General features: G+C 39.8%; 1 protein-coding gene across 1 annotated transcript in view; it reads right to left on the bottom strand.

Moving 5' to 3' along the window:
* Positions 1-371: 371 nt before the first annotated feature.
* Positions 372-19208, bottom strand: part of LOC104503948 (DNA-binding protein SATB1) — a gene marked incomplete at its 3' end in the record, with an annotated part of 39074 nt that continues 20237 nt past the window's right edge. Inside the window, exons 6-8 of the mRNA XM_010150614.1 lie at positions 12724-12835; positions 9533-9987; positions 372-584 (exon numbers count right to left, since the gene is read on the bottom strand). Coding sequence (XP_010148916.1) covers positions 372-584; positions 9533-9987; positions 12724-12835 — 780 coding nt within the window. The remainder of the gene's footprint in view (positions 585-9532; positions 9988-12723; positions 12836-19208) is intronic.

Here is a 19208-nt window from a genome sequence, read left to right on the forward strand (position 1 = left end):
CCTTCAAAATCCCTATTTGAACCTCTAACATTAAAAGCAACACCTGAGAATTATATGAAAAACAAAAGACAGCTGAAAGCCAGAATGTTCCAGGCCCAGTAAAGCTCATATCTCAATAAAATAAGGAAAAAACTCCACAGGGGCCATAATGGATAGAATTTATCTTAAAACTGGAAAATAGGTAGTAATAAACTGCTAGTATCATCCATTATATTTCTTAAATTTAATTTGTGATATGCGCTGCAAATAATGGTTCTACCAGCATTTAAAAAATGCAGCAGTAAAATCTTTCTGCTTTTTAAGAAAAGTATCACCCAGCAGGACGGTGAGGAAACACAATGAGCAAATCCCAAAGACAGAGAGGGGTTTACTTGCGGAGGCCGGCTAGGCGGTGTGCTTATGAGAGGCGCGGGGCCCATTGCAGAGGCTGCGTTCAAGCTCCTTTCCCTTTCGTCCTGGTAAATTCGATCTCGTTCGGCTTCCGGCAGCTGCAAGAAGTTCTGCATAGCCCGAAGGTTTACCAGTAAGGACTGCGAGGCAGTCTTAGGATCTTCTTCCTTTCGGAGGATTTCTGAGAGCAAGCCCTGTAGGGAGGGAAGAAAAAAAACATGCGGGAGAGTTAGCCCAGATGAGCACAACTAAAGCCATGCTCTGCGAAGCCGCCGCTTTTCAGTCCTCCTCTTTCCACCGGGCTGAGAATGAGAGCAGCAAATGCACTATTCACTCCACATACTAGTGTCGTTTTAGGTAGCAGAGAAGAGAGTCTCAATCGTACCTCTAATTTTATTAAGCACCTGTTTTACATACAACATAAACTGAATCTGCCTAATAGGTCTCCTTCCCTTTACTGGCTTAACTTGCCATGAAATCCTTCACAGTCAACAGACAATCACAAAACACTCCGAATAAGTGAAATATGGACACCCCAGAGGCATGACACTGGGGTGTTCTCAGCCTTCAGAGACAAAAGGCATAACCGACCTGAAAAAATGGCTTTCCCCATTTCTAGCAACTTAAGCAGCTCTTTGAAAGGAAGTGATATTTCACAACCAATCTGAGACGATAAACTCACAACGTTTGTAAAGAACCGCTTAACTGACTCAAGTCCATATTTTTTGTAAGTCAGTATTTTGAGAGTTGTATGTTCAAGTTGAACCAGTGAGGAAGCCCCCTCCTTCACCTTCCTCCTCTTCCCACTGTCCCCCTCTCCTCACCAGGACAACCCTAATCCTCACCCAGTCCATCGCCTGGGCTATTTATTTGAGCACTAGCTCTGCAGGTCCCATTTCCTAAATTCATTTACCATTGTTGTCCTTTGGCCACTTTCAGAATCCAGAAAGGACAGATCAAAGGAAGCACTGGGGAATAGAGAAAAACAGCTTGTACAGACCACACCAGGTTTCCTACCTAATCATTTCATCTCAGTTCTCAGCACTGGAGCAGGCCTGGCCATCTGGGACACCTAATTACTCCAAAAGATGAAATATGCATGAACCTGTGAGTGCAACTACAACTTTAATGTCAACAGGTTCTTGAAATCTGCCCCCTGCCAAATTCTCCTTTTAAACATGTCAGGCATGCAAACTGCTCTATTGTCTTGAAGTAACAAGGTGGTGATAAGAAAACCAACTTCTGCAAAAGCAAACAAGAACTTCTTTTTAGAATAAACACTGTTGCCATGCTGGGACAAGGACAGGCTTGGTATGAGAGGTTTTATTGCTAGTGTAAGATGGGAACATGGATGTGATATTAAAGAAATAACACAACCCAGTGTTTCTTTTCCTCAAGAACTGTTGTAAGTTATCTGGGGTAATGGAGGGAGGCAGGCAATAAAAAAAGCTGAAACCAAGAGAGGCAATCCTGACACAAGATACCCATTCCTAAGGGAATGCAACAGAAAGCTACACCCCAAGGACCAACCTCCTCTGTAGGGAGGTCTGATGCTCCCAACACCTGCGGAAGTCAGTGCATGGAAGTTATGAAGGTGCTGCTTTCAGGCAGCCGTGTTCGGGCAGGTCAGAGCCCAGCCAGTGCAGCTCTGAGGTCTGCATTTGCCCCATTGCCTCTTCATCTCTCAGGGATGATGAGGATGGAGGCATAACCACTACATTGGGGCCAGTGGGGTCCTCATGGCCCTGTCTGTGCCTGCACAGCATGAAAAGTAATTTGGAGAAGGATTAAAAGAAAATAATCCTGGTAGATACTGTCTTACCACTACATTTCATCACTTCTCTTTTCTGGTATCCAGGCAGAAACTACTCAGAAGATAAATAAATGAGTTACAAACAAAAGCGGTGTTTGGATGAGGTATAATTTTAAAAATTTTTCTTAATGATTAGTCTAACAATAAATTCATTTATTAGCAAATATGGAAATAAAATTCTTGTCTCACATTTTTTCCTACTTCTAAATACTCCATTTCACAGTTACTATTTGTTTGTCAGTGGTAGGGTTACACAACCCATCCTCCAAGGGAGGCAAAAAATGATTTTGTGCCACTGGAGACAAGGCAAAGCTGTCTGCTGAGCACAGGATGTATGATGGAGGTGTAAACATATGTGACTTCTGACTGCTACTATGCTGAAAACAACCACACCAGGATAAAAAGAAGAAAGGAAAACTAAACTCAAGTGGACTGATCACTGGCAGGAGAGGAGATGCCTTACTAACAGCCAGCCTACTGCCAGCCACAGTAAGCATTCTTGAAAAATACTTTAGCCAATAATAGAAAATATTTGCTCATATAAGCCTTTGCCACATAGTGGGCAGCTAAAAAAAGCAGCAAAGGTTGTTTTTCTAGTGTAACTTTCACACACCACACACCCCCATCTGAAACAAGTAAACAAAGAAAATTGTTTTGTGTATTCTTCCTGCGTTTGTCAGTATAACCATTGCTGCAGGACACCTCTTGGTGATTAGAAATGCCATTAAGTATTCATTCCCCTCTCCTTCCCCCCTCACTGCTATGACTCTGCATGAGCTGAGAGCTGAGCAGAGGACACGGATGCAGAGAGAGGAGGGGAGATGAGAGAGCGGGGAGAAGGCAAGGAGGAGGTGTTTGCTCCTAGGAGCTTTGAACCTAAAGGTCAGAATATGTGAGGAAATAACATGAAAAATAAGGTGTAGTACCAGGTGCAGGCACAGTACAGCTTGCCTGCTTCAAATACTACTTCATTGCTAATGCTTCAGTTTTATAAGCACAAAAGTTCAGCTAAAGATATAAACTGGGAAAACCGTAGAGAGAAAACATCAGGTCTCACATCCTGCCTCATGCTGATGTGCAGAGATTTACTGTTTGTTTTACCAGGCTTGAACTGGTTCGCCAAGGTACGAAGAGTCTTGGTGTGATCTCCTGATACTGTACCTCAGGTCTTTTGCACAGAGATTATAAACACTGTTAAGCTCGGAGTCCCCCCTCACTGTTCCTCCCTTGTATTCTTTTTGCACTGGAAATATATTTTCTTAAAATGTTACTGGATCCCATTGACAAAAAGAAAGTTTACATGTCATCACAAGTATAATTCATTACTAATTGCACAAAAATGTTCAATAAATATTATCAGGGCTTTCAAAAGCTAATTATGAATTCTTTAAAAATGGAGATAAACGAAAGTGTCTGCCAATATGAACAAAAACACTGCCTGTCTGGCCCCCAGTTTGTCTCCTCTTTGAACGTAATCACTGATTCAAATAGATTTTATCAGCCTGATAGAACTTCAAAGCTCCCAGAAGAAAAATGCAATTTGCCCAAACCTCCCCAAAACACGCAGAACATCCCTGAATGCTATCTCTCTTGGTTGCAGGGTGCTCCCATCCCATGTCCAGGTGGAAGATTATTCACAAGCTCCACCCACAAGCCTGGATCCCTGCCAAATAAGTTATAAGCAGACACATTTATCTATGTCGCTTAGTAGCAAGAGGAGAGCTGTCATGATAGTGTAATAGCACCTTTTTACCTTTTATTCAATACTGATACGGATAGTGTGCTTTTTCTTAAATTACACTACGAAGAATTATATGAATACAGTGGCAATTTCTGTTATACTTAAGCAGGCAAATTTCTCTCTACCACATAATTTACAGAACGCAAATTCAATAAAACATTACATGATGGTCCATTACTGTTATCAATTTTGAATAATCCATCTTCATTTTTCATTTTACTGGAAAATAAAGTGTGCCAAAGACAAAGTGGAAGAAAAAAAAAAGTGCCTGAGAAGGTGGTTTGCGTAAACTTAGATTTTGTTTTAAAATTACGCAGACCCGTTTACTGCATCCAAGTGTTCTCCCTTGAAACAGCAATTGCCCAGAATTAGCATGAGCACACTCCTAAATACACAGAAGTTTTCATATATGAGAATAGACATTATACATGAAAGGAAGGCAATGTATCCTGGCAGCTAATATTTTAAACAAGCATGGGGGTGAAGTAGAAAGGAGGAGCAGAGAAAAGATATCTGGCAGGAACACTGAGAAGTACTCAAAAACCTTGAGATGAAAAACTGTCACTGGTGGGAAGAAGAAAAATTACAATAGTCAGATACGGCAAAAGCACTCCCCCTCCTTTTGTGAAGATGGAGCCGAGAGGTCACCTCCGTGCAGCAGCACCCAAGTTCATGCAGCAAAGGCTACGGTTGAAAGTGTACACAAACACAGACAGGCGGCCCCGAGTTACAGTTCCAACCACAATCATGACTAACACAATTCCTTGCTCGCGCGGTACGTTCGTGTCACCTGCCATGCACCAGGTTAAGCTACGCCTCCAAGCCAAATGTCAGGCTTGCTTGTGGGAACCCCAACTTTCCATTTCCTGACTCATGTTTACATCTACAAACACATGACAGAAATGGTAGAGGAGTTTGTTTACTTGTTTAGGCCTCCAAAGGTGCTTGAGTCGAACGAACACTGATGCTCCGCTCCAGCTCTCTCAGGAAGAGCAAAACAGAGCGGAGTTTAACTGCAGATGTGCAGGGGCAAGCTGAACCTCCCTGCTGACAGGAGGCTGTGGCGGAGGCTGGCCCAGGGCATCATGCCTTGGGGGGCTGCCCCAACGATGGGCACCATCACCCTGTGGCTGCTCCATGCCACCCGGGCCAGCGAGCCGATCACATATGCCATTTTCTGACCAGCGAAGCGCAGGGAAAAACTGAACTCTGCTCTTTCAAGAGAGCGGAGGTGTCTGCACAGGGCACTGACATCAACTGGAAAAAATGCAATGTTATTAATTCGGTCAAACAGCAACATAAGCAGCTCAATTTAATGAAATTACCCTAGCAAAGAGAGAGACCGGTAGACGCATTTGGTAGCCACGCTTGAGCTGAAACTCAGATCTGCTAGCAGAAATCCTGACTCAACAAACTATTCCATGGTGCACTACAAAGAGTTGCTAACAGGATTCAATCCGTTTCTTTGCAGCCAGTGAGCTGGAATCGCAACTGCTGAAGGACAAATAAAACTTCAGACCCCACTGCGCTCTGAAGCCTTCCTAGAAGGACCACTGTGAAATTTCTTGTGGGGAGAGGTGCTCCAACCCCCAAACAGCGTCTGCTCCCTACAACAATTGTTCTATTGTGCCTGTATAGAAGTTAATTTTCATTCAAGTTACAGCTATCTGGACTCCTCTTTGATTAAACTTTGCAAGGCACATTCCTGAGAACTACACATTTTTGAAACTGCCATTCTGAAGTTAAGGGAAGGGGGGAGTTATCCAAGAAGATGCCCTTTCAGTTTTCTGAGGTGTGATTGAAGGGTTTTGTGCCGGTTTTAGTCAGGACAGTTAATTTTCTTCACAGTAGCTGGTATGAGGCTGTGTTTGGGATTTGCCCTGAGAAGAGCACTGATAACACTGGTGTTTTTCAGCTGGTGCTGAGGAGTGTTTGTACCAATTCAAGGACTTTTCCAGCTTCTGATACTGCACCTGTGTTCCCAACTTTCTTGTTACAAAATGGGGGAAGAGGGACACAGTCTAGACAGCTATCCCAAACTGACCAAAGTGGTATTTCATTCCACAGCACGTCATGCTCAGTGTATAAGTTGGGGGTGGACCAGGGGCCGTGTTTAGTTTGTTAGTGGGTTGTTCTTCTCGCTCGTGGGGCTCACTCTGACTCTGCTGCAATCACTCTCGGGCTCTGGCTCTCGCTAATCGGGACTTGGCTGGGTATCATTTGGCGGGTGGTGAGCTATTGTATAATTTGTTTTATTTTTTATTATTTCCATTACATATTATTATTAGTATTGTTAGTATTATTAGTATCACTATTTTATTCATGTATATTCAATTATTAAATTGTTCTTATCTCAGCCCACAAGTTTCCTTCTCTTTTCCTCTGATTCTCCTCCTCCACTGGAAGGGGGGTGGGGGGTGAGAGAGCAGCTGTGTGGTACTTTGCTGCTGGCTGGGGCTAAACCACAACAGGGTTTTTTCTGCCTTATAAATAGATGATAATTTTAAAAAGACAGACACCCTAGTTTTCACAAGTAATTTTATCAAATTCTTTCCTTTGGGCTGTGATGTAGCAGCATTTCTGGTCAACATTCTTCCCCTAAATCAAAAATTCTTGGAAATTAGGGTGTGCTGGGTCACAGCACGACATAGAGCCAAAGTGCTGAATTACCACACTAAGCTGATAAAATCCCCTCTTCCCACTCAAAACACCCAGCAAATTCTGCACTCATATGGAAAGGCAAAAGTCTGTAAAACCAGAGGTGCCAACACCTTCAGCCAATTTAACCGAAGTCCATTTTTACTGCCAAAACATTAAGCTAAATTACTGTTTATAGTTCACTTCCTTCCTTAACTTTTAGGCTGAAAGCAAATCTCTACCCTCATCTGACACCGTATCTCAACATCAGGGTTTTTTGCACAGAACTCCTAACCAACTTCAGTGAGATCTTCTGCCTTCAGAAACTGGTGGCTTGATATGGTCCCTGGACATGGCTCAAATATGCTGATGACAGTTTCAAAAATGTCAGTGGTGAGCCTGAGTTAGCTTTTTATCTCAGAAAACAGTAGATGAATTTAAACAAGCATTTTAATTTTCCCTTACACACACCACACCCCCCACACACCACCCCGCCTTGCCGTAGTTAAATGTGATGTATGCTTGAATAACCCAAGATAAATTCTGGAGTACAGCAAGCAAAACAAATTTAACTGCTTTCTTATAAGAATCACAGTTATCTCTACATGTATTTATACCTGGACATTAGTTCTTACTGTGGGTACAATTAATAATTTTCAGTTTTGCAAAAGTGAAACGTGCCTACAACAAACTTCTCTGCATTTCAGTAGGACTTCGCTTCATATTGTAAGTATGCTGACATATTTCTTGGCAACACTGACGCTAATATTGCCTAGGCTCCTAGTATTTTTCCTGTCTGTTACCTACATTTGCCACAATACATAACAAATACTACAAAACCTTACATAGCTAACTGCAAAGACTAACTTAACTAGCTAACACATTTTGTAGGATATAGGGATAATACTCTGTGTTCTTTCAAGTACAGTGGATTGAAAATAGCACAAATATATTACATATATATTTCATATCTCTTCATGGGATTTGTTTTCAACGTTCATTTTGGGTTTTCTTCCCAGTTTTGGGTCACTTTGAACACATTTTACCAAGCTGATTAACCACAATGTCTGTGGAAGAATAAATTTTAAACAAATACTTAATAAAATCTGTAGCATGAAAAATATATAGTAATCAGGAATCAGTATTTGCATTAGAAATCTGGTTCTACAGTTGCATTCATCACATCTCAAGAGCAACTTCTTACACTGTGTCATACAGACTCAGTGTTCAGTCACAACCAATTGTCTTTGCGTTTCAGGTAACAAATAATCTTCATGCACAAATGATAGAAACCAAAAGCTATACACAAAACTAGCTGACAAAAAAATAAACAAATTACTTTGGAGGGGGGAGGAAGCTGAGAGAAAACAAGCTGCTTTTAGGCAAGTCTGAGAAAGAAGTAAATATCTAATAAACTATTTATTTTCTGAATTATTTACTTGGCTTTTTGCCCAGGTAAGATGGCAGCTGTAAACCACAGCAACTTAAAGTTACTATTATTATTTCAATACTTTATAGTATCTATAGTTAAAATATTAAACATCATACTAAATGAAACTGTGTCCCTTATTTGTACATATAACACCTGACACTGCCTGAACCTAACTTACGTAAGTAATCTTCGCATATTATATACCCCATGATATATATCCCATATATCCCATGAAATTTGGTATGAAAGACCCAGACCTTGAAAACCTCCTCTGCTGTTAAGGGGAAAGACACGCACACAGAGAATTCTACACAAAATTCACACCATGACTCTACTTTCTTTTAGCTAAAGGAGGATGTAAAAAATTTTAAGGCTATAATAATTCAGAACAATTGCGAATGACATGCTGATTCAAACCTGGTACCAGTGCATTTGAAACAGAATTTTTATTCTCTAAGCTTTGCAGTGAATATTTTTATTCTCTAAGATTTCAAGAGAAGTCCAAGTTAGGATTTTTTTACTATATTCTACAATGGACAAATGCTTGTTCCTTAGGTTTAAAAATGTGGAATCCAAAGCAAACGTACCTATGTCTTTTTAAAATATTTCCTATTTTAAAAAATCCTGGTTTATTTTCTGTTAAAACAGACTCCTAAAATTTTGAGATACTATCATCTGCATTGGATATACTGACATTTCTTCCATAATTTCTGCTTGATTAAATTCCATGCAACATGGCATTAAGTTAAATTCATAGAGCAGAATAAATTATAACAGGGTTAGCTTCTAAAACAGGTGTAAAAAATAACACATTTTAGTGTTACTTATCAGCTCTGCTAGGGCTAGTTTTTTCTGCACTGAAGAGCTGAAGTATATGTTCTGACGTGGACATCAGCAATCTCAGCAACTACTGTTTTTGCAACAAACTACAAAAATACATGAAAAGTAGATGATCAAAAATTAAAAAAGTAAATGTTTTAATCTTTTCAGAAGCCTGAAAAAAACGTTATTAAGACTTTCACTAGAAAATAATACAAACAAATGCAAACAAGAGTGAAAGACCATCTCAGGTACACCTGTGAAAGACAGGTTGTTCAGTGCATGCATGTGGTCAGTACTTGTAAACCTCTGCAACACAAAAGGCAACCTGTTGGGTGACTTTGTGAATGCTTGTGCATAGAGCTGTTCTTTTCCTTTCCAGAGAAGACTAAGACATTCATAAGCTATCACACATGGAGAGGAACCAAGGTGCCTGTACAAGCAGCTGACATTTCCATAAACCAATCACTGAAGATTTCTCTACTGTATCAATATGGACACTGGTCCTGCAAGAAGGCTCCTTCACAGGAGCTAAGTGACAAGGCAGAAATGAGGAGAGAGATTAAAAGGTGATAACTATTAAAAAGAGAGCATGAAGGGACTCTTAGATTAAAAAACAAACAAAACAAAACAAACAAACAAAAAAACCCACCACAAACAAAAAACCCACACACAAAAAAACAAACGAAAGACGACTGACCTGAGTTCGGTTAAAAGCCACACGTGCAAATACTGCCTGTGAGATTCCTGCTCGTTTCAGTTCATCACGGACCCACTGGTAGATTTCGGAAGACACCTCTGTGTTTGTTGAGACCTGCTGCTCCAACGGCTTGTTCATGGATCTACTGACAGGAGGAGGGTGGTTCAAGTACTGTTGGTTTAAGGACTGCTGGGCTAGAAGTCTGTTCACTGCATACTGCTGGTTCAGCAACTGGGCCATTACCAGCTGCTGATTTACCAGCTGAGGGCTAATGGGAGTAGATACAAGTCCAGGGTGCAGGTTTGGAAGCGGGGTCCGAACTGATGGTTGACTACCATGAGAAAGCTGAACAGGGGACGGAGGCTGTTCGGCTGTGTTCCCTGGGACCGGCTGCTGACCGAAGTTGACATGGTTGGCACCTTGCTGGGATAGTTCAGAAAGGCTATCCATCTCAACTACAGTGGAAAAGAAACATTGAAAAAGCCAGCATAAGACTGAAAATCACAAAAGGTCATGCTCATCGCAAGATGTGCTAATAAAAATAAATATAAAATGGCACATTTCAGATTCAAGCTTACTGTATTCTCCAGCCTAGACCAGCAGGCCCATAATGTCACTGTTGTGACATTTACCTTATATAGGTAAATTTTTATCTTAAAAATTTACCTATAAGTAATGGTGTAGTGAATATTTTTTTAACAAAAAATATCCAACAACCTGTCCATCATCATCACTGGGCCCTTGGAGGAACCTGCAGAACATCAGAGACAAAACTGTGTGTTGGAAACCACATATGGCAAATGAGTAACTTCCCGTGAGTGTGTGGATGCAGACCACATCCCCACAGCGATGGATGCAAGGAACTTCAGACAAGGCAGCAAGCAACTGGGGGTGGGGGGGAGGCAAAGACAAGAGATGGGAAACGACTCCGTGCGCTGCAGAAGGTGCAGGTGAAATGGTAAGTTTATCTGTGGAAAGGGTAAGGAGGGCTGTTATGGGAAAGCACACCCCGACAAGAGAGAGAGAGAGATCGCAGTGACTGGTTTTGTTCCTCCCGTGGAGTTCTCTCCACGACATCTGCAGCTCCCAGCCACTGGAAATCTGTAACAAGCAGGGTGGGGTGTGGACCTCCCCATGCTCTGCTAATTTCTATATGCTGCATCAATTGTATGGGACTGCTAGGAACTAGTATAATTTATGTAAATTACACAGATGGGCTGCTTTATCTTGCAACCATGTATGCATGTTTTTTTTCAGTGACTTGCAACATGGTTGATTTTTTTTCTTATATTAACTCATTTGCCTTGACACACCCTCCTTTTTAATTAACAACAGTTTTTTAAACTACAAGAGTGTTTCCAGCTCCCCTCTTATGCATGATAAGACAATGTAACATAACTCTAGGCTGATGTAAAGGAGTATCCTTTTTATCAATGGACGTCACTTTTTCATTTTAAACAATCTCAAGTTCTAGAGCTTTAGCAATGCTGGTCTGGAAATAGCTCTAAGAAAATATGCTTTACTGAAAAACCAAACCACCAGTATCTTCACCGAAGCGTTGTAGCGATTATTTTCTTACACTAGTAAAGCATATTTTTTTTTAAAAAAGGCAGTGTCTGAACTTTTCGTAGTAATCATAGAATCAGAGAATGGTTTGGGTTGGAAGGGACCTTAAAGACCATCTAGTTCCAACCCCCCTGCCATGGGCAGGGACACCCTCCACTAGACTTGGTTGGTCAAAAGATGTTACGATCTTCACCAACAGCCATTCAGTGCAAGACCACCCTTTGTCTACAGGGATGAGAGCTGGAAGAAGAAATCAGCACCTGGATTCCCAGTCACAGCCCTGCCTGCCTATCATGGGTAGAAACTTGTGTGTGTGTGTAATAAAAAGGGAAACGTTGTTCTGCAGGGAGGTCTGGTGCCGATAGCCTGGATCAGCCCCCCAGCAGAGCACCCGCTGCTTGTCCGTGCAGTTCTGGGGCCAGCACAGCCTCTCCCCCCAGCATTAGGTTGCACAGGAATACACACACGTGCGCATGTTTCCTGCTTGCTGGCTTCATTGTTGCTCAATGGAAGGCTGACAAACCTGTCTTCGCAGGTCATTTAAGGCCAACTCTGTTGGGGTTGCCCCATGCAGGAACACTGCAGCAACGGAGGTGGGAGAGGATGCTTCAGAAATGTCATCCCCCCATGCAGGTGCTCTGATGCCTCGCACACGGACCAGCTGAAACCAAGCAAAGTCTTACAACCAACTTTGGTGGTCTCATAAGAAGGGTTTGGTGTTGCACAGAAGGTACGAAGTAGATAAAGGAAAGAAACTGCCTTTTTTTTTCCACCACCAGGAAGTAGAGATCAACCCAAGTGGGCCATTCACTTGGAATAGTAATTCAAGCAATTATCACAAAAGTGATGCATTGTCTTCATTACAGCCTTAAGCGATAAAAGGCAAGGAACCCGTTTGGGTAGATGAATGATTTTACTTCAAATATTGAAAGCTAAGTCAAGCTCAAAATTCAATCCAAACTGAGGTCCCATTTCTTCATTCTGTGGAAAGCTACGTAGAAATTTTCTGACATAAATTGTTCAAAATCATGTTAATAGGTTTAAGAAATAGTTTTTAAAAGGGACAATACAGATATTACAGAATTAATATGTCTCACTGATGGATTTCTTTTCTCCTGTAATTTACTCGTGCTTACTAAAACAAGCAAAACAATTGTTACAACGACTGTTTGTTTAAAAAAATTTAAATCATGGTCGTAAAGTTAGAGAAAGATACAAAATTATAAAATTATAGCACTCTTGTTGGAAGGCAGTGATAGGTATAGAAGCCTGTTTCTTTAAATATACATTAGCCAGAGCAAGAACAAAATATATAAATTAAAAAAATCAGTCCATCACAGTTTCAGGAACAGTTTTTCTAAACAATTATTCTGGGTAGTAGAGGATCTCTAGGATTTACAGAATGACAGCTTTACATCTCTGGCAACCCAAGTCAGTTTGGCTGTTTCAACAGCAAATATTTATTTAAATTAATTCTTTCACTATATACGTGCTTTATACATCTCTCATCAAAAGCATCCTAAACTTATCGTGAAGGAACCTGGCTTCTTATATGCCTGTGACAGACCTCAACGTGACACATAATGGTATGTATCCACCATCACGGCTTTTTTTTTTTTGCTTACCCATCATATCTTTTGCCTTCTTGAAATGTTTATACCACCTTCCAAATTCCTGACATTTTGCTGCTGAGACATTTGCATAGTAAGTGCTGTTCACAATGGAAGAAATCATACTCTGTGTGAAAAGGGGAGAAAGAAAAAAAAATCATAATACAGAGCAGTACAAATCAAAGCACAAATTATTTCAATTGTTGAAACCATTATATTTTTAAAGTTTGAGAACTATATTGCATTTTTAATCCTATCGTCCAAAGCCTTTTAAAAAACTCATTAATTGAGCATAAAAACAAACCAAGGTATATTGTAAATGGGAGCAAAAAAAGCAGATGTACTAAGGGAAGAACAAAGTTATCGACCAAGAAACATCAAGCAATGGGATGAGCTCTGGACAGATGATGCTAATCTTGAACGTGCATTTTGTTCACACTACTTCTGCTTTTAAATTTGACTGACCCTTCACATACCCACACAGTTCACATGCTTACAAATCCTACACTGACTCCAAAAATGCAAGCAATGCCCCAAGTTACCCATGCTCATTCCCTTTGTGCCACTGATCACAGGGCAGACCCCCAGAAAACTGTAGGATGAAAGTTTATCTGAATGACCTATTAGTAGAATAAAATAAGAGGGGTAGTAGTAGAATAAAATATGGATGTAACAACCCAAAATGAACCCAGACTTTCTCAACAGGGTATTTTAAGTGATTTGCAGAAACAAGCTTATGAAAAGCTCTTATTGTCATGTCTAATTCTGTAACTATTAGCTGTAAAATAGACCAAAGTATGAAAGAGACGATTTTTTTCTCAAAGGTTCTTGAGATATCAGATAGCTACAGTGAGAAATTTACCTTCTGCTCAGTTTTGACCAATTTTAAAATAGTGGAATTTACAATGCATAAAACTTTCGGTTCCAGTACATTCTCTTACAAAATCAATTAAGACTAAGCCTTGCAAAATGAGATAATGCTCCAACTTGAAAATTATACTCAGCATATGATGAACAACAAAATTAGCAAATGTAATTTCAATAGACTGAACTTTGCCACCCTTTAGATTTCTTTGTGGAAAGCAGTTACTTTTAGCTTAACTACAGGAATTGTCCAGCGTATTGAGAAAACAACGACAGTCAAGAAGACAAAGCTCTGATTATTATGTTTCATCACTGTTCAGCATGTAACATTTAGCTATATTTGTGCTGTCATAAAATCGATGTACAGCATCAACCCTTTGTTACACAAACTGCAATAACCACTGAAGAAAGAGTTCGGAGAAAAATTAAATAAATATTATGATACATCTTCTTTTATAAGGCTAGTTCAGCTTCTGAGTAAAAATACCTTGATTATTAATCTTAGTGAAGTTCATCATAAGCATTTTCTAATGTATTACTCAGTAACAAGCTATTTGTGGAGGCTCAGAACTGCTAGAGTGAGGCAGTATTATTTATGCCCAATGTGGATACCCTCTACTCACCAAGTAGCTATTTTAATATTTCTCTGAATCACCAAAATTCTTACCATGCCTTGATATTAAGCTGACATTTCTGAAATTAGCCAGACTTTTGTCAGTGGTACAAAAGCAGAATGAAATCTTAATAGGCTACTGCAACTCTAGCCTGAATGACCTGAACCAAGCTCAGCTGAACCCAATTTCCATTTCCAACATAACAGCAATATCATTAATGTCTAAGTCTTACAAAACTATCGTTTAAGCTCTTTTACAGATTAAACCATATTAAACACGGGCACGTGATAAATAAGGCGTGATTTAAAAAGTCCTCTGGATCTGAACTGGCAAATTACATGAATGCACAGTTACTGTACATGCAAAACCTGCACATCTCCATGTGCAAAATGGGGAACTGCACCTGTAATGGGCCACCATCCCATATTAGCTTGTGCATATTTTATGGATGTCATTTAGACTTCTCATCTCGCTTTGCTCCTTTCAGATGTCTTTTCCTGCCCAAATAACTTTAGTAAGCATGAAAACGTGTATATTAACAATAATTTTAATAAATTACCTATTACTGATGAAGATGTTTATCTAGGATTTTCTAGTCCTCTTTTCCATGTCATTTTACAAAGAAGATATGCCAATGACATGGCAGTTTGTGACATCCCCTGCTTCTTCAGGAATAAATTTACTGCAGTTACTGTATTTTACAACCAAACAGAGGACTGGTCTGTTTAAATAACACTGCTAAGAATTTCAGCTTCTTTGACACAATGTGAATTTCAGGCTCTGATGGCTAATATTGGGATTTTACTCCAGCTCTTCAAAGGAGATAAAAAAAAACCCCACAGACATTATCAACACATTTTAAAATGAAAATTATCCTGCTTTTTCTTCGAGAACACTTCATGCAAACATTCAAGTGATATTACCTACGCTAAGAATCCTCATCAGGAGGAATCAATGATTTATTTACTAATTCACTGAAGGCAAAATTTTACAAGCCAGATAAAATATTACTACCTTGTTAACTCAGAAAATAACTTGACAACATTGAATTTCATTGTTTCTATGCTTTATTTATTATGTTGCCATCAAACCTGCAGTCACGTCAGTGCAGAGAGATGCACTTTGCTATAGAAATTCCTGTATAATTCCTACTGCTGTAGAATTCCTCTATGTTTTAATGGCCATCTACATATACAAATGCCCACTATGCTTAGGGCCTAAAGCTGAAGATGAACCTTATGAGTTAGTGGTCCTCAGAGATCCACGATCCAGACTGGAGGCATAGTGAAGTTTTTCTTATTTCCTGGGTCATTACACGTGAGGAGTTCGCCACGTCTTGGCTTATACTCATCAATAATCAAAATGAAAGTGATTGTATTTGAAGCACATCATATTCAGGTACTACTGTGCATAGACATTCCTTATCTGTGAGGCACAGAGGCAGATGCTTTCCATGTACGAGGATGACAAATATACATATATCATACAAATATTCAAAAGCATCACATTCATCACTCATAATCTGATTTCTTTTTCACACATCGCAAAAAAAAAAAATTGACAGCACACAAAAACTGGTCACAGATCCACAGTCTTAACACATCTCCTAGAAGTTTTATCCTTGAAAGTAAGTTGCAAGGCTTCCAATCCCAAATTTCCCTCTTAACCCTTTCTCTATTCCTCCCCCCTGGCCAACCACATCACTTTCAGTCCTGTTCTGAGAATCAGGAGATCTCATCTGAAATGGTGCCACCTTCACAAAAATCCCACTATTCTGGAATGATACCATCTGCTGCAGCCCAAGTGCTCTTTTTTTAGCCAAATAAGTTAATTATAATTAGGCATCCAACAACCGTGTGGAGGTAGGGGTAGAATTCATTCTGAAGTTCAGTTGAGGTTCACCCAGCGTAGTTTGAACCAAATCCCGTTCTCTCACAAACATTAAATACCAGAGATTTGAAAACCAGACACCATCATTTCTCAAAGAACTTGGGGAAATCCCTGGGGAAATATCTTAAATCTCAACCAGAATTCTCTTCATATGCCCATCAAATAAACCCCGATAAAACAGTAGCATCAGACACCTTCTTTATGGTGCCAGAATCTAATGCAAGGCGCATCCTGCAAGAGACGGGCAGGACCCGAGCCTTGCGCGCACGCTGGCCGCCGCAGCCGCCGCTGCAGGTGCTACAGGGCAGGCATTTCTGAGTCATTGCCTCTCACGCTCCTCTCCAACCAGGTGAAGTATTGTTCGGTCATCGCTAAAAGTATACTGTTGTCCTTTTTGCAAAACAACAAAAACAATGTTAATCAGGTTAATTCAATCATCTAAACCAAAACTGTTCATGCTTTTCTGCCAAATCAACCAACCACAGCAAAATCTGTTATCAGTGATTGCTCAGCTTCCAGTCAAAAAAGCTTTTAACCCCCACAGTCCCAAAACTTCCCCTAAATAACCTTAAAATTATTTTTATATGGGCAGAATGAGGTTGTTTTCATGCCTCATGAAGGGGTAGTTGGGCCGCAGTATTTACACAGAACAAATACACGCTAACAGACTTAGCAGCGAGTAACAGACCCAGCAGCTTCCTAAAACAACTCAGCTGAATTAGATATCGGGGATTCCTTTGCAAATGAAACATTTCCCTCAAAAGGAGCATTGTAACCAAAACTTATTTAGGCCTTCCAGGTTGTTTAACTAGGAAAAAAAAAAAAATCCAAGCTTTTTTGCAACTCATTCATCGGTGTTTAAAGCTTCAAGCCTGCTCAGTGGAAGGGGCAAGGGCTGCAACAACTTATTTACACAATTATCTAAATACGATTAAACAGCTGATGGACAAATATTAAACTGGAAAATGTATAGTCATTTCAGCTTAATGTAATCCTCTTTCTGTAAACACCCAAGATGATTTTTTTTCAACCAGAACAGTCCTGACATCTCATAAGCCTAAGGGTGAATAGCAAGAGATTGTTTTTGATAGTTATAAATATTCAAAAGACATGCAGACCATCTGCTTTCATAATACAGGTAAAGCAAGACTGAAATGGTGACTGTTGTATAAAAATGGTTCTTTTAACAAAGTCTTCCTCTCCTCGAAAACTATAAAGACAGATGTCAAAAACTGTTTACACAGGGTAATCAGGAGCGTGCAAAATGTAATATTCCTTTTACACACAGTGCTTGCTAAAGAGATTTTTTTTTCTTTTTCTTCCCATCTGTGTGTTGCAACACATTTCTACAAGTTAAAAACATTTTTTCAAACAGAGATCTCATGAATACCCAAAAACATGCTATCTGGTTTCTGAATGCTAATTAATTTCAACTAAGGAATTTGATTTTTTTTCTGTAGGAAGGAATGCATGCTTTTGAAATGGAGTACTTCAACAATAACAGACACTGAAAACAGAACACCCCACAAGTTTAATTTTGCACTAGTTTGACACTGGCTATTTTCACAACTGTTTTACATTCAAGCCCGCATCTGCTAAATCTGGCTATAAGACAGACAGCAACTATTCTCCCGCTTTTCAAACGCAATCTTATTTATGTTTTACTATTTGTCGAGTTTTTCAGTATAAAGCCTTGTAACAGCATAATGGTTTTGTCAAGTGGTAAGTAGAAGATACCTCATCTTCCAAGCAGAATATGAACAGTGCTGCCCATAAACCCTACAGTCAATTTTCAGAGCTGAAACACTAATCTTGACAGTAACCTTTTAATGTATTATATTAATGGCAGAGAGGCGTTAAGCACCTTTTTTATAATTCTCAATAAAATGAACATTTACTGAACAATCTGTCAAACTACTGGCTCCATTTTTTAAAGCCAAACTTTTAAGGCTCTATTCTATTTTCTCTCCCATAAATCCTCCACTTTCCATCCCTAGACACCAGCAGGGTAGCATGTTCCAATGCTGCAACTCTAACACGACTTTATACAAGAAAGAAAAAAAAAAAAGAAAAAAGAGAAAAGCTATGAGCCTTTGTCCCTAGAGCTAGTTTGAATAGTGATAAAGTTGCAGAACAGAACTTAAAGATTTGAGGGGGGGTGGTGGCGGGGATCTTTTCATAAAGGACAGAGAGGAACTTTGTTTCCTCGATCCTAGCCGCTATCAGTGGCTTTTGTTTGCGTGGAAATCGCAAGCAGTGGTCTTAATACAAGCCGAACTCTTAGGAGTGCTGATTTCTTGGGAGGCTCTAACGTTAACATTTTTCAAAGGAGAAAGGAACATTCAAGCCCCAAGCGGATAACACAAGATTATCCCCAAATCAAAAGATTTTAGCCTGCCGGAGCCTATACCAGCCCACGTACTGCAAAAGCCCAGCCAGGGCAAAAACGTTGTTCCTAGTGTTTCTGGTAAGGCAGAGAATTATCTGCCACTACAAATAATAGCAGACCAAATATATCCAGCCACTAGCTGTTTTTTGGACAAGGAACCATGAAAGGGACAGTTTAACTGCATATGAAGAATTATGTTAAATTTCTTGGTCCATTACCTTGAACTATAGCAAGTAATGCAACGGAATTTGTTGTCATATGCCCTATAAGCATGTAGGATAAGGGAAAAACCCACAGATGGACAGAAAAGAAAACAACTTTTGTTTGTGCCTTTGGCATTACACTTGGATGGCTATCTGACCTCCATACTGTTGCCAGGGTCAGGAGAAGTAAGGATCTGCATGGCAAATGCTAGTTGTAGAAGTTAAAACTGACTGAAGAAGGATTTAAAATGGCAAGTGAAATTTGTCTTCCAATACATGGCCATGTCTTTCCTCCTTTCTCCTGTCTTTATAAAGCTTAAATCACTCCCTCCTCCTTTTCTGCCTTATGCTTTCTTTAAGTTTTACAAATGTACATATTAACATAAACATAAAACTAGATTGAATGTAACGAGGGAAGCTATAAACCAAAAAGAACCCCGATCATATATACATATACTTATATATGTATAGAAATATGCCCACACACAAGAAGATTTTGAAAATCAGAAATGAGGATTCAGCATCTGAAGGAACTGATCC

The sequence above is a fragment of the Eurypyga helias genome, unplaced genomic scaffold (assembly GCF_000690775.1).
Source record: "Eurypyga helias isolate BGI_N326 unplaced genomic scaffold, ASM69077v1 scaffold42650, whole genome shotgun sequence".
Classification (NCBI taxonomy): domain Eukaryota; kingdom Metazoa; phylum Chordata; class Aves; order Eurypygiformes; family Eurypygidae; genus Eurypyga; species Eurypyga helias.